General features: G+C 54.3%; 4 protein-coding genes across 4 annotated transcripts; 3 read left to right on the forward strand and 1 right to left on the reverse strand.

The window, feature by feature from the left end:
* Positions 1–26: 26 nt before the first annotated feature.
* On the forward strand, positions 27–647 carry N7533_007857 (TRAPP subunit TRS20; the record flags this gene model as incomplete). The annotated part of the gene is made up of 2 exons (XM_057104507.1): positions 27–291; positions 331–647. The coding sequence occupies 2 exons, from the start codon at positions 27–29 to the stop codon at positions 645–647; spliced, it is 582 nt and encodes a 193-aa protein (XP_056959464.1).
* A 902-nt stretch (positions 648–1,549) lies between these two features.
* On the reverse strand, positions 1,550–2,942 carry N7533_007858 (cysteine hydrolase family protein; the record flags this gene model as incomplete). The annotated part of the gene is made up of 4 exons (XM_057104508.1): positions 1,550–2,052; positions 2,112–2,243; positions 2,332–2,756; positions 2,836–2,942. The coding sequence occupies 4 exons, from the start codon at positions 2,940–2,942 to the stop codon at positions 1,550–1,552; spliced, it is 1,167 nt and encodes a 388-aa protein (XP_056959465.1).
* Positions 2,943–4,164: 1,222 nt separating this feature from the next.
* Positions 4,165–6,046, forward strand: nde1 (nuclear distribution protein NudE; the record flags this gene model as incomplete). Its single annotated transcript, XM_057104509.1, has 3 exons — positions 4,165–4,404; positions 4,459–5,393; positions 5,449–6,046. 3 exons carry the CDS (start codon positions 4,165–4,167, stop codon positions 6,044–6,046), a joined length of 1,773 nt encoding a protein of 590 aa, XP_056959466.1.
* Positions 6,047–7,985: 1,939 nt separating this feature from the next.
* Positions 7,986–14,915, forward strand: N7533_007860 (acetyl-CoA carboxylase ACC1; the record flags this gene model as incomplete). The annotated part of the gene is made up of 3 exons (XM_057104510.1): positions 7,986–8,135; positions 8,257–13,671; positions 13,698–14,915. The coding sequence occupies 3 exons, from the start codon at positions 7,986–7,988 to the stop codon at positions 14,913–14,915; spliced, it is 6,783 nt and encodes a 2,260-aa protein (XP_056959467.1).
* Between the last annotated feature and the right edge of the window lie 994 nt (positions 14,916–15,909).

Raw genomic sequence — 15,909 nt, forward strand, 5'->3', positions numbered from 1 at the left:
CTTCCCTGACCTTAACCCCCGCCAAAATGTCCTACTACTTCACCATCCTCTCACCAACCGACACCCCGATATTCAACATCGCCTTCGGTACCTCCAAAGGCGGCGGCGACGGCATAGCCCGCTTCCGCTTCCCCGACACAGCCCAATACATGAACCAATTCATCATCCACTCCAGCCTCGACATCCTCGAAGAAGCGCAGTGGACAAACGGCGGAATGTGCGCTCCCCCTCCCTTTCCCCTTCCCCCTTCTCCCCTCCCCTCCCCTCCCCGCCCCACACTCACTCTCGCAGGTATCTAAAACACATCGACACCTACCCCCCCAGCCTCAGCCTACATAAGCGCCTTCCTAACACCCAGCGGCACACGATTCCTCCTCCTCCACCAACCGCCGCAATTACCCACGAGCGGTAGTTCCAGCACCCTCGGCGCGTCATCGCTCCTGGCGTCTGGAACGACGCGCTCGTCCAGCAGCGTCGCGGCGAATCCAACGTCTGCGCAGACAGAGGAGGCGGTGCGCCAGTTTATGAATGAGGTTTATGAGAGCTTTGTTAAGACGGCTATGTCGCCGTTTTATAGGCAGGGGATGGAAATTCGGAGTCCGGTATTTAGGGGCAAGATTACGGCGGCGGGGAAGAAGTGGTTGTGATGGTAGGATGGAGGGCTAGGCTAGGCTAGGCCAGTCCAGTCAGTCTAAGCCGTTCAAGTTCAAGTCTTGGTTTCTATGGGTGGGTTTGTATCTTTGTCACCGACAAGTTTCTCATTCGCTTTAAGGGATTGGGGCGTGGACTTGAACATGGAGTTTGTTTTGGTTGTGTAAAGTATTTTCTGTTGGAGCGCGGCGTTGGGATGTTTTTCATTTTTGCTTCTTTTTCCCTTTTGTGAACTCCGTTCCGGGGTTGGTGGACTCTATACAGGTTTGTTGATAGAATCGGGCTTTTTTTTCTTGCTTTTTTCGTGTGCCCTGTCGAACTGAGTGACTTGAATACCAAAATAACCTCTGTTCTGTTATATTGGATGTTCGTTTCCAAATCCTTCCTTTACGTCGACTTGGTAAGATGAATGGGATATTGCATCATTTTGTATGGTACCCGAGGAAGAAACTGATAGCGGATTGATGGATGGATGGTCTGGTCTGGTCTGGTCTGGTTTGATCTTACCCCAGGAAAGAAATCACAATCTGGCCGGGTCGCCGGGACGAGGATCCTAGCGAGTTCAGGAAAGAGGAAGATGAAGATGGATGAAGAGAGATGAAGAGAGATGAGAAGAGATCCAAAAAATCGAGGGCCACAAATACGGGTTGAACCGCGCTGTTCAGAACCGGAATAAAAGCTCAAAAAGAGAAGGGAAGGGAAGAAAAAAGTAGAGGGAAGAGGGAGGAAAGAAGGAATCAAGAAGCTCAGAAAAGAAAAAAGGAAGAAGAGGGAAAAAAGCACAGTTTGTGGATTGATTTGCCAGTCCTGAAACCCAACGCCTGCCGAATTCCTCCCTATCCCGATAACCCGAAGAGAACCCGCTAAAAGAACCTAAAGAATAGAAAACGAGATGTGATCAAGCCGTCATCTGAGGAGCCAGCTTCTTCATCGTGATAGCTTTGAAGTTATTAACGGCGTGAATGACATCATCCAACTTAGCGACAGCACCAAAGATGCCGCCCTCCATCTTGATAGACTCAATCGTGCCTGTATGAAGGGGCGGCTCCGCCGCCGCGGACCCATCTTCCATAAGCACGCAGTCGAATCCTCGGTCATTGGCTTCGCGGATGGTTGTTGAGACGCACACATCTGTGGTAACGCCGGCGACGACGAGGTTCTTGATGCCCTTGTTTCGGAGGATGAGTTCGAAATCGGTGTGCGCGAAGGCTCCACGGCCTGGCTTGTCGATGACGGGCTCGTTGGGCAGAGGGTAGAGTTCATCTATAGTATCATGACCCAATTCGCCCCGAATGAGCAGACGGCCCATTGGACCTTGGGACCCAATGCCTAGACCGGTGCTATTGTTGCAGGAGCGATAGCGCTCGCGACTTGAAAGCGTGGATAGATCGGGTCGATGACCTGCAAATCAAGTTAGTAATCTCTCCAATTCGAGGCTTGGGTGTTGGACGATGACGTACCTTCTCGTGTATGATAGACCGGAAAACCTCCTGTGCGAAAGGCGTGCAGCAGTTGCTGAAGCTTCGGAATGAGAACCTGGGCGGCGGATATATCATAGCCTTGGTACTCCATATAACCACCCGGAGCGCAGACTAATGGTAGATGAAATGTGTTAGGTATGCGTGGAAACAGCAGCAAAGGTAGTAACACAAGCAGCAACAACATCAGTTTAAAACTTACAGTCTTTCTGCATATCAATGATGACAAGCGCAGTTGTGTATGGGGTGAAGGAAGCATCGTGGGGCCAGTCATATGGGAGAGCGGGCAATTGGCCCTTGCGAACCTTGTGGTGAGGAACTTGACGGGGCTTCTCGATGATGGGCCCGTGATTATGTGTCGGGTTCAAGACGGTTAAGCTCCAGATGCCAGGAGAGCCAGCTGCAACCAGCATGAAGGGACAGTCCATCAGGCGCGAAGTTCGTCGGCGCTTTCGCGTTTCCTCGGTGAGGCCATTCCGCGGGCGATAATGACCACCGCGATCACATCGCAGCCATACCTTGGCGGTTCGACCAGGTTTCTTTTCCGTGGGTGTACTGGATGACTTGACTACCACATTGTAGCCGTGGGTCTTCCCGTGCGCTTGAACTGCTGCGAGTAGGGTATTTCTGGAGAGAGGAAGAGTGAATGTTAGATGGGCGAGGGCCAGAGACGGAAAAGAGATGGGAGGAGCAGGTTTTGGCCTACTTATCAGGGTATGTTCCTTCAGGAGGAGCGATCAATTGAGTCGCCAACTCCGGAATATCTTGGAGATCACTGGGCGCATCCAGGTTGAGATCGATGGGATCGGCCATGATCAAGAAGAGAGCCACGCGTGCGCGCGCTCACCGGTGGACAGTCTGTGATGATCAAAGGTCAGGAATCGATGTTGGTGAGGATCACATGGTCATGATGATGAGGATTGTCTTCGCGACAAGCTTGAAAGGGAGTATAGGAAGTCCTCCAGCCAGTGGAATCATTGGAAGCGTGTGGGAACTTGGGGGAGGGGCGAGAGGTAAACAAGTGCGTGGAAGCAAATGGAGACGATCCTCGATGCAAGGATAGGTGTGCGTGGGTATAACAGAATTATTTTGGAGGGGCGGCAGAAGGGACGGGCTAGATGAGAGGAAAGAGGAGATATAAATCCCAAACAGGAAAGGAAGCAAAGGGCGACAACTCACCAACGGGACGATGGGATACCCCAGAAACGAAACCCCGAGCCGGGTGGATGGTGGATGAAATCGGAGATCGAGTGATCCGAGTGACTTGCTGATTGGGGTTAGTGGGGAAGCAGAGAAAGTAGAGAGGCAGTAAGGCAGTAAGGCGACAAGGCAGAAGTCACAAGTCAAGAAGTCGAAGTCAGGCAGAATCAGGCATGAACCACTCCATACATACAGTACTGTGTAAATGGGGCAGATAAAGTCTAACCAAATCCAGTTAGTGGCACTTCAGATCAGGCAGAATTTGAGATGAGTCAGCATAATCAGGCATCAACTACACCGTATAAATAGTGTAGATGCAGTCTAACTATATCCGGTTAGCGGCCTCCCCCTGACGACCACATCATAGCCTTGAGCCATAGCCATAACCATACCATCAACATCAACAGATCTATGCGCCGACCTTTGCGACACCTTCCACCGACAAAGTCCTCCCCTACATAGGTAAGTTTCCAATTTTCCGGTATATCGCCCCGGATTTCCTCTTTTTTCGTCACTACTTCACTTTCTCGGTGGGAGGTGCCTATCGACTCTATTTATCCCGATCGGACACTGCGTCACCGCCTCGCCGAGGGGTCCTTATCATCACAAACCACCCAAACCACCGTGCGTGTGTGAACGCTGGCCAGCCCCTCACGCCCACCCCAACTTGCATGAGTCTTTGAGAAAAAAAGGAAAAGAGAATTCCAGCCTTGGCTGGCAAATCTTCTGGAGGATCTCTTTTCTTTGGAATTTCCCTTCTCTTTGCTTCCATTATTTACGCTGAACTTGCGACCGTCTTTTCTGCGACCCGCTCTCGGGTGCCCAACGCGGGAAGATGCCTGCCGCCGACGATTCGCCCACCGAAAAGAAGCAGTCCAGCAGCAGTTCATACCGAGATGAGTTGGCGCATTACAAGGCTCAATATGAGCAGCTGGAGGCCGAGCTAGCGGATTTCCAAGTCTCAAGTCGGGAATTGGAGACCGAGCTAGAAAAGGATATCGAAGCGTCGGAGAAGAGGGAGCGCCAGTTAAAGGAGAAAGTCGATACCTTACGGTATGAGGTGGAAGAGTGGAAGGTATGATCCCATCTTACCATATCTACCATATACTACACTACCGTATACTGGGAGGCAGCCGACCAGGGAGAGAAACTCATGTTCTTGCAGACCAAATACAAACAGTCCAAGACTGAAGGCAATTCGGCGCAAAACAACCTCCAAAAAGAGATTACCTCCCTTCGCGACACCAACCGCACTCTCCAGCTGAAGCTGCGCGACATTGAAGTTGCCAATGATGATTATGAACGGCAAGCCCGGAATACCACTTCGTCCCTGGAGGACATGGAATACAAACATAATTCCGCCATCGAGCGGGGAGTGCTACTCGAGGAGGAGATGAGGGAGGGCGAACAAGAGCGAGAGAGTCTGCGCATTCAGAATCAGCGACTACGGGATGAACTCACAGATCTCAAGGTCGAGGCAGAAATCGTCCAGGAGAAGTTGCGCAACGCTGAAGGAGGACATGCCTTCCGTCGTCGGAAGCCCACCCCTCTCTATCGCAGTCCATCCACCCCGCATTCGTTGGAGATCTTCGACCGTTCACCGGGCACGGCGACTTCCTCGCCTGTCTTTGCAACTCCTCCAGCCAAATCATCACTGGCTTCCTCTACCGCCACTCCTCCCTCGCCTCCCATCTCCGAGTCGTCGTCCAGCCTGCGCCGATCGATCAACGCAACACCCACCTTCCCTCGCCAGCGAGCAGCAGGTGCAGACCCGATTACTTCGCGGACGCTGCACAATGCTCACAATACTCGCACGCAGCCTCGTCCCGTCCATTCTCGAACCTCCTCTCTGGCCTACAGCAACCCCGGCCGTTCCACTCCTTCAATCTCTTCCCGTAATAGTCTGTCGCGGACAAGCGGCAATGCTCTTCGTCAATCAACACTGCCCAAATCCGGCTCTCTCTACCAAATCCGAGGTCTGATCGGCAAGATGCAGAAACTTGAGGAGCGTGTGCAGTCCGCCAAGTCACGACTCCCTGCCCCTTCTGAAACCTCATCCCGAGGGTCCCCCCCATTCCCGAGCCGGATCTGTAGTGGGCGATAGCCCCGTTGCCTCCAGCATTACCGTGCGACGAAACTCACGGAAACGACTGAGCGGCAGTAGCTTCGGCTCGTCCGTGCGAGACAGCGAGAGCGGTACACCATCCTACGTCCCGCAAAGCCGGCAGTCCTTCGGGGCTCGAACCGGCGGTGACAGTCGTCCCAGCAGCAGAACCTCATACTCCAGTCGCAGTTCCTTCAGCCAAAGCGTTCACTCCGGTGTTCCTGTCGGCGCCCGCCCCGAAAGTCGATCAAGCCGACCCGGCGCGAAAACCCCACTCGGCCACTATTCAACCAACCCGACGACAGAGAGTCGGCGCCCACGCTCCTCCCTCAGTAACCATAATGGACAGGGCTCGTCAGTAGGCGGCATGTCCCATATTGAAGAGGACCTTGATCTCGCCTCGACCCCGACAACCTCTCGCATTCCGCAGGATCTGCGCCGACCGTCGTTTTCCGCCGCTGCCACACCCGGTACGCTCAAGAAGCGCACGACTAGTGGTGTCTCAGCTATCCCCGCACCCCGGAGTTTCAAGACGAGCATTGGGCCCGGATCAAGCATGGCACCATCAGCCGATCGCAGGGCGAAAGTGAACGATCTCGGCGAGACTTTCTAGAACGCGACCCGATCTACTTCTTTTAATGGGAAGACCAATTCATTTCGCGCCTGTCTACAATATTATTTGGGATAAATTGTTTCACACTATTTCCAAGTCGGGGTTAAAATTGACGTGATGAGAAGGGACGGGACGGGATTTGCGTTTCTCATTCTTCATATCCATATTTCCCATCTGCTCTCCTTCTTTGTCGCGTGTGTGCATACATTGCAACCACCTGGATAGTGGTTTGGTTTGGTTCTGCTTTGCTTTGCTTCCTGTTTCGGCGCCCTGTACAGTTTCTGGTGTCTTGCAGGGAGGTTTGAGTTCCCTTTACTCCATACCCGTCACATCTTTGTAGCTGTGGATAGAGTCCACGGCGTCCTAAGCTGTGTCTCAGCATCTCGTTCTCGTGCGAGGCGTTTCATAATACCCGATCTTATGTTTCATACCGTGCACTGTAGTATCACCGTAGACATAATATATGGTATTAGGAGTACTTTACTTGGGTACTCTCAAGGTCTAGATTGATTTCTAGATATCTAGATGTCAGAGTCTTAGTATGGATGCTAGTCTGTACTTCCGTTTCCAGCGATATGGATGTAATGTCGCACCCGTGTTGGTGGGTCTGCCCAGGCCCGCCCAGCCAGGAACCAGGCACTCTTGCGAAAGGGGCGATTCCACGTTTCGGGGTTTCTGGGAACCAGTGAAGTGCAAGTTATTATCCAGAGTATTACCAGTAAATAGTAGATAACCACTAGTGACTCCGTAGTAGTCTCTAGGGCTTACATATTCTATGGTTTTCTATGGAGTGTGTTGTCTTCGAAGCACGGTCATGTGATTTGAGTATGAACAGGTGGCTTGTCGATGCAGCCCCATTGGAAGCTACTAGTAGTACTACCAAGAGCCCGGAGTACATGTAAATTAAATCGAGAGGAAAGTGCCACCGAAATGTCAGATTCGAGCCGATTCGAGCCAGGCTTGGGGGCCAAGGCCGACTCGGAGGCCGATCTTGCATAGCCTTACGGTACGGTACGGTAAGTGGTACCGTACACTTGGCATATCGGACTCGGAGTAACTAGATTATACTGTAGTATAGTTAGTTATAGTCAGTAAAGTGGTACATAGTAGTACGGTGACTATATAGTAAGTAAGCCTATGGATGTATTGCGGACTTAGGATCGTGCTCAGGGCACTAACTAAGTCCGCAGCTGCATGGGGCGCCAAGTCGCTAAGATTCAACTGATTGGCAGATTGTAAGCTCTCCCATCTCCCCGTCTCCTCTCAAATTGGGAAAAAGGGAAATTGGTGGGAGATTCAGCGGTGGAACCGCCCAACAAACATTGGTGAAGTCCACCAGAAACTGCAGGCGGTGAATAACGGTAGTTGGGACCCCCCACTGGGAAAGGGAGTCTTTCCTCAGCATTTTTCGAGGTTGAACTTGGGATCGGCCTTCTTTCTCTTTTTTCTACTCGTGGTTCCCCTCAATTTCCCCAATTCTTCTGTATACTCTCTTCAATCTTCATTTTTTGGGGTTCTGGTGGTCGTGAGTGCAACCTTCCTACACTTCTGTCCGTTTGCAGCTTATATACACTACTCAACTCCCCTTACCCACCGCGCCTAACCCAGAAAGAAAAAAAAATACCGAGACGTCGGACTTCCGATTACTGACGATTCGTTATCCCGGACAGACAAATCCTCATTGAATCTCTCTCTCCACCCGCTTCTCTTCTCTTCTCTCTTCACCTCCCTCAATTCCGTCGCCCCGCGATTTCGAACTTCCCACCATCCCGCGCGGTTCGCCACTTTTTAACTCCGTGTACATTACATTACTTCCCTTCCAGCAGCGCTGTTTAATTCCTTCCGAGCATTGGCCCTGCCCCCCCCGACATTGCATGGGAGCTGAACTCGCTTGATTACTACTTTGCATCCCTCCTATCTCACCCACACATTACACACCATGGGCGTCACCAATGGCAACAGCTCCATGGCTGCTAAACATGACGAACTTCCCTCACATTTCATCGGCGGTAACCGTCTGGATCAAGCACCCCCGAGCAGTGTGAAGGATTTCGTCGTTGAACATGGCGGTCACTCCGTCATTACCTCTGTAAGTGACATTCCACGTGGTAGGAAGCAGCACCGAAAAAGAAGAAAACAAAGAAGAGAAGAAGACAGCCCGCCGTAAAACCAGAAGCAATGGAACTCCGCTAACTCTTAAACTCTCCCAGGTCCTCATCGCCAACAACGGTATCGCCGCCGTCAAGGAGATCCGCTCCGTGCGGAAATGGGCTTACGAGACCTTTGGCAACGAGCGTGCCATTCAATTCACCGTCATGGCCACCCCCGAGGATCTGCATGCCAACGCCGACTACATTCGCATGGCCGACCAATATGTCGAAGTCCCCGGTGGAACCAATAATAATAATTATGCCAACGTCGAGCTGATCGTCGATGTTGCGGAGCGCATGGATGTCCACGCCGTCTGGGCGGGTTGGGGTCACGCCTCCGAAAACCCTCGGTTACCCGAGTCTTTGGCTGCCTCGCCGAAGAGGATCATTTTCATCGGTCCCCCCGCTTCGGCTATGCGCTCCCTCGGTGACAAGATCTCCTCCACCATTGTCGCCCAGCACGCCGGTGTTCCCTGTATCCCCTGGTCCGGTACCGGTGTCGACGACGTCGAGGTTGACAGCAACGGTATCGTGACCGTCCAGGATGATATCTATAACAAGGGTTGTACCTTCTCTCCTGAGCAGGGTCTGGAGAAGGCCAAGGAGATTGGTTTCCCCGTCATGGTCAAGGCCTCCGAAGGTGGTGGTGGTAAGGGTATCCGTAAGGTCGAGAATGAGGAGGAGTTCACCTCCCTCTACAACGCGGCCGCCAACGAGATTCCCGGATCCCCCATCTTCATCATGAAGCTGGCTGGAAATGCCCGCCATCTGGAGGTCCAGCTGCTGGCTGATCAGTACGGTAACAACATTTCCCTCTTTGGTCGTGATTGTTCCGTCCAGCGTCGTCACCAGAAGATTATCGAGGAGGCTCCCGTCACCATCGCCAAGCCCAACACTTTCCAGGCCATGGAGAAGGCCGCCGTCAGCCTGGGTCGTCTCGTCGGTTACGTCTCTGCCGGTACTGTTGAGTACCTGTACTCTCACTCCGACGACAAGTTCTACTTCCTCGAGTTGAACCCCCGTCTGCAGGTCGAGCACCCTACCACCGAGATGGTTTCCGGTGTCAACTTGCCCGCCGCCCAGCTCCAGATCGCCATGGGTATTCCCCTGCACCAGATCCGCGACATTCGTCTGCTCTACGGAGTTGATCCCAACACCTCTTCCGATATCGACTTTGACTTCTCCAGCGAGGAGAGCTTCAAGGTCCAGCGTCGTCCCCAGCCCAAGGGCCACACCACCGCTTGCCGTATCACCTCTGAGGACCCTGGTGAGGGTTTCAAGCCTTCCAGCGGTACTATGCACGAGCTGAACTTCCGTTCTTCCTCCAACGTCTGGGGTTACTTCTCTGTCGGTACCGCCGGTGGTATTCACAGTTTCTCCGACAGTCAATTCGGTCACATTTTCGCCTACGGTGAGAACCGTTCTGCCTCCCGGAAGCACATGGTTGTTGCCCTCAAGGAGCTGAGCATTCGTGGTGATTTCCGTACCACTGTCGAATACCTCATCAAGCTGCTCGAGACTCCCGCTTTCGAGGACAACACCATCACCACCGGTTGGTTGGACCAGCTGATCTCCAACAAGCTGACTGCTGAGCGTCCTGACCCCAATGTTGCCACCATTTGCGGTGCTGTGACCAAGGCTCATCTCGCTAGCGAGGCTGGTGTCGAGGAGTACCGCAAGGGTCTTGAGAAGGGTCAAGTCCCCTCCAAGGATGTCCTGAAGACTGTCTTCCCCGTCGACTTCATCTACGAGGGTTACCGCTACAAGTTCACCGCTACTCGCGCTGGTCTGGACAGCTACCACCTCTTCATCAACGGTTCCAAGTGCTCCGTTGGTGTTCGTGCTCTGGCTGACGGTGGTCTGCTGGTTCTGCTGAACGGCCGCAGTCACAACGTTTACTGGAAGGAGGAGCCTGCTGCCACTCGCCTGAGTGTCGACGGCAAGACCTGTCTCTTGGAGCAGGAGAACGACCCCACCCAGCTTCGCTCTCCCTCCCCCGGTAAGCTGGTCAAGTTCACTCTTGAGAACGGCGAGCACGTCCGTGCCGGTCAGGCCTACGCCGAGGTTGAGGTCATGAAGATGTACATGCCTCTGATCGCCCAGGAGGACGGTATCGTTCAGCTCATCAAGCAGCCCGGTGCCACCCTCGAGGCTGGTGACATCCTCGGTATTCTGGCTCTGGATGACCCCTCCCGCGTCAAGCACGCCCACCCCTTCACTGGGCAGCTGCCTGAGATCGGTGCCCCTGTCGTTGTTGGCAACAAGCCTCCCCAGCGCTTCGCTCTGCTCTACACCATTCTGGAGAACATCCTCCGCGGTTTCGACAACCAGGTTATCATGGGTGCTACCCTCAAGGAGCTCGTCGAGGTGCTGCGCAACCCTGAACTCCCCTACGGCGAGTGGAATGCCCAGTCCTCGGCTCTGCACTCCCGCATGCCCCAAAAGCTTGATGCTCAGCTCCAGACTGTCGTTGACAAGGCCAAGGCTCGCAAGGTCGAGTTCCCTGCCAAGACCCTCCAGAAGACCATTGTCAAGTTCATCGAGGAGAACGTCAACCCTGCTGATGCTGAGATCCTGAAGGCTACCATGTTGCCCCTGATCCAGGTCATCAACAAGTACCTCGATGGCCTCAAGACCAACGAGTACAATGTCTTCATCGCTCTGCTCGAGCAGTACTACCAGGTCGAGAAGCTCTTCTCTACTGGCACCAAGCGTGACGAGGATGTTATCCTGAAGCTCCGTGAGGAGAACAAGGAGGATATCGTCAGCGTTGTTCACACCGTTCTGTCCCACAGCCGCATCGGCTCCAAGAACAACCTGGTCCTCGCCATCCTCGACATGTACCGCCCCAACCAGCCCAACGTTGGCGATGTCGGCAAGCACTTCAAGCCCATCCTGAAGAAGCTGACCGAGCTTGAGGCTCGTGCCGCTGCCAAGGTCACCCTCAAGGCTCGTGAGGTTCTCATCCAGTGCGCTCTGCCTTCCCTCGAGGAGCGTCTGTCTCAGATGGAGCACATTCTCCGCTCTTCCGTTGTTGAGTCCCGCTACGGCGAGACCGGCTGGGAGCACCGTGAGCCTGACTTCGGTGCCCTGAAGGAGGTTGTTGATTCCAAGTACACCGTCTTCGACGTTCTGCCTCGCTTCTTCATCCACCAGGACCCCTGGGTCACCCTAGCCGCTCTTGAGGTCTACGTCCGCCGTGCTTACCGTGCCTATACCCTCAAGGCGATCGACTACAGCGCCACCAATGAGCCTCCCTTCCTCTCCTGGGACTTCACTCTGGGCAAGCTTGGCCAGCCCGAGTTTGGCTCTGTCTCCTCCACCCAGCCCTCTGCTCCCGGTACTCCCACCACTGAGATCAACCCCTTCAAGCGCATCAACTCGATCAGTGACATGTCCTACATGGTCAACGACCCCTCCACTGACCCCATTCGCAAGGGTGTTATCATGCCCGTTCAGTATCTTGAGGATGCTGAGGAGTTCCTGCCCCGCGCTCTGGAGGCTTTCCCCAAGGCCGGTGCCGCTAAGCGTCCCGAGCAGGGTCTGATTGCCAACCTGGAGGGCAAGCGTCGTCCCACTGTCAAGACTGACAACGACAACGAGCTCACTGGTGTTCTCAACATCGCCATCCGCGACATTGAGGGAGACGATGACTCTCAGCTCGTGGTCCAGATGCAGAAGATGCTTGATGACAACAAGGAGGAGCTGCTCGCCCGCCGCATCCGCCGTGTCACTTTCATCTGTGGTCGCGAGGGTGTCTACCCTGGCTACTTCACTTTCCGTGGCCCCGCCTACGAGGAGGATCTGTCTATCCGCCACAGCGAGCCCGCTCTTGCTTTCCAGCTTGAGCTGGGACGTCTGTCCAAGTTCAACATCAAGCCCGTCTTCACTGAGAACCGTAACATCCACGTCTACGAGGCTATCGGTAAGGGCCCTGAGAACGACAAGGCTGTTGACAAGCGCTACTTCATTCGCGCTGTTGTCCGCCCTGGTCGCCTGCGCGATGACATCCCTACTGCCGAGTACCTGATCTCGGAGGCTGATCGCCTGATGAATGATATTCTGGATGCTCTGGAGATCATTGGTAACAACAACTCCGATCTGAACCACATCTTCATCAACTTCTCCCCCGTCTTCAACCTGCAGCCCACCGATGTTGAGCAGGCTCTGGCTGGCTTCCTGGACCGTTTCGGCCGTCGCCTCTGGCGCCTCCGTGTCACCGGTGCTGAGATCCGCATCCTCTGCACTGACCCGGTCACCGGCATGCCCTACCCTCTCCGTGTCATCATCAGCAACACCTACGGTTTCATTATCCAGGTCGAGCTGTACATTGAGCGCAAGTCCGAGAAGGGCGAGTGGATCTTCCAGAGCATTGGTGGCACCACCAAGCTGGGCTCCATGCACATGCGTCCTGTCTCTACTCCTTACCCTACTAAGGAGTGGCTGCAGCCCAAGCGTTACAAGGCTCACCTCATGGGAACTCAGTACGTGTACGATTTCCCCGAGCTCTTCCGCCAGGCCTTCCAGAACAGCTGGACTCGCGCTGTTGAGAAGATTCCTTCTCTGGCCAGCCAGCGCCCCGCCGTTGGCGAGTGCATCGACTACAGCGAGCTTGTCCTCGATGACACCGACAACCTGGTCGAGGTTTCTCGCGAGCCCGGTACCAACAGCCACGGTATGGTCGGATGGCTCGTCACTGCCCGTACTCCCGAGTACCCCCGCGGCCGTCGCTTCATCATCGTTGCCAACGATATCACCTTCCAGATCGGTTCTTTCGGTCCCCAGGAAGACAAGTTCTTCCACAAGTGTACCGAGCTTGCTCGCAAGATGGGCATTCCTCGCATCTACCTGTCTGCCAACTCTGGTGCCCGTATCGGTATGGCCGACGAGCTGATTCCCTTCTTCTCTGTTGCCTGGAACGACGCTTCCAAGCCTGAGGCTGGCTTCAAGTACCTCTACCTCACCCCTGAGGTCAAGAAGCGCTTCGACGCTACCAAGCAGAAGGAGGTCATCACCGAGCTCATCCACGATGAGGGTGAGGAGCGCCACAAGATCACCACTGTCATTGGTGCCAAGGACGGTCTTGGTGTCGAGTGTCTGAAGGGCTCTGGTCTCATTGCCGGTGCCACTTCCAAGGCTTACGAGGACATCTTCACTATCACCCTGGTTACTTGCCGTTCCGTCGGTATCGGTGCTTACCTCGTCCGTCTTGGCCAGCGTGCTATCCAGGTTGAGGGCCAGCCTATCATCCTGACTGGTGCCCCTGCCATCAACAAGCTGCTGGGTCGTGAGGTCTACACCTCCAACCTGCAGCTTGGTGGTACCCAGATCATGTACAAGAACGGTGTCTCGCACATGACTGCCAACGATGACTTCGAGGGTGTCGAGAAGATCGTTGACTGGATGGGCTTCGTTCCCGACAAGAAGGGTGCTCCCATTCCCATCCGCCCCTGGTCCGATGACTGGGACCGTGATGTCGGCTACTACCCCCTGCCAAGCAGGCGTACGACCCTCGCTGGTTGATCGCCGGTAAGCAGGAGGAGGAGGGCTTCCTGCCCGGTCTCTTCGACAAGGACTCCTTCGAGGAGGCTCTCGGTGGCTGGGCCCGCACCGTCGTCGTTGGTCGCGCCCGTCTCGGCGGTATCCCCATGGGAGTCATCGCCGTCGAGACCCGCTCCGTCGAGAACGTCACCCCTGCCGACCCCGCCAACCCCGACTCCATGGAGATGATCTCGCAAGAAGCCGGTGGAGTCTGGTACCCCAACTCAGCGTACAAGACGGCTCAAGCCCTTCGCGACTTCAACAACGGCGAGCAGCTCCCTGTCATGATCCTAGCCAACTGGCGTGGTTTCTCCGGCGGCCAGCGCGACATGTACAACGAAGTCCTCAAATACGGCTCGTACATCGTTGACGCCCTCGTCAAATATGAGCAGCCCATCTTCGTCTACATCCCTCCCCACGGTGAACTCCGCGGCGGATCCTGGGTCGTCATCGACCCAACCATCAACCCAGACCAGATGGAAATGTACGCCGATGAAGAAGCCCGCGGCGGTGTCCTCGAACCCGAGGGAATCGTCAACATCAAGTACCGCCGCGACAAGCAGCTCGACACCATGGCCCGCCTGGACCAGACCTACGGCGACCTGCGCCGCTCCCTGGCCGACACCACTCTGAGCAAGGAGCAACTGTCCGATATCAAGGCCCAGATGGCCCAGCGTGAGGAGCAGCTCTTGCCCGTGTACATGCAGATCGCGCTGCAATTCGCCGACCTGCACGACCGCGCCGGCCGCATGCAAGCCAAGAACACCATCCGCCAACCCCTCCGCTGGCAAAACGCCCGCCGCTTCTTCTACTGGCGTCTGCGCCGCCGTCTGAGCGAGGAGCAGATCGTCAAGCGCATGGTCGCTGCCAAGGCTGCCAAGTCTGGCGCCGATGCTCCCCAGACCCGCGCCTCGCACCTGGAGACTCTGCGTGCCTGGACCGGAATGCTGGACGACGAGATCGAGCACGACGACCGCAAGGTCGCCATGTGGTACGAGGAGAACAAGAAGGCTGTCCAGGTTAAGGTCGAGGCGCTCCGGACTGAGGGTGTTGCGGCTGAGGTTGCGCAGTTGCTGATTGGCAACAAGGAGGGTGGTTTGCGCGGTGTGCAGCAGGTTCTTTCTATGTTGCCTGTTGAGGAGCGCGAGTCTGTGCTCAAGTATCTTGGTTCTTCTTAGGGACTGTATCTGGTGACTTTTGTGTGTGTGTGAATTGAAGGGAGAAAATTCGAGTCTCGATGAGAGAAGACTCTTTATGAATGATGTGTTTTCTACTTTATACGGTTCTATGGTTTTCCTTTTTTGCGGTTTCTTTTTATTTTACAATTTTCTTTGCATGGTTGAATACGAATAAGAGGTTATTTACTTTACTTTGTTACTTGAATGCTTGTAGACGTAGCCCAAGCGTGATGATTGAGAGCCGTTGATGCCGTTGCCCGATTGGGCCTAGTGTGCAGGCCGCCATCCTATATGTTCCCTTCTTTACACATAGTGTTGCGTCTTGAGCCCGCAAGCCTTGCCTTTGCATCCAGGCTTTCAGCAAGCATAAGTTTCATCTGCTCGGTAAGATCGTCACCATTGAAGAAATTCACAACATGGTCCAGACAAGGAACAAGCAGTTTGCCATGATCTTGAAAACTAAAATACATTCCGGTAAGTATGAGGAAGTCGCAGGAACCTCGCAAGGGGGTGGGGGTAAATGCCATACCTCGTTTCCCACGCAGCATCTCTCGGAAAAACATGACAGATAAGCTGAAAAGCAATCTTATGCCAATAAACGCAAATTTGATCATTCCACGTCATCATAACCACCTTTTTGATATCATCAGGTACCGAATACATCTTTGAAGAACATGAACTTCTTGAACCCTCCCCGTCAGCAATCTCAATCTCGAGCCAAGATCTGCTCAGAAGTTGAGTCTCGCTCGATGTCCGATTCTTGTCGTTGAGTACGCCTATCAGCTGATTTGTGAGCTTAACGCCTGGTCCTTCATTTGTCCAGCCCAGCTCGGCAATGGTTCTATCGCCTTTCGGCGACCATCGAAACTGTCGCTCTAGAAATCGCTTGAATACCAGTTCAGGCACCATATTTCCGCCAAAGCAGATGAGTAGAGCGAGAAAGATCTGCGAGCCGGAGGAGAGGGATGAGAAATTTGGATCCCTGGTATGATCA

This window comes from Penicillium manginii (genome assembly GCF_028828005.1).
Source record: "Penicillium manginii strain IBT 31320 chromosome Unknown utg000005l:1.0-5665137.0:1.0-5668048.0, whole genome shotgun sequence".
In the NCBI taxonomy this organism is placed as follows: domain Eukaryota; kingdom Fungi; phylum Ascomycota; class Eurotiomycetes; order Eurotiales; family Aspergillaceae; genus Penicillium; species Penicillium manginii.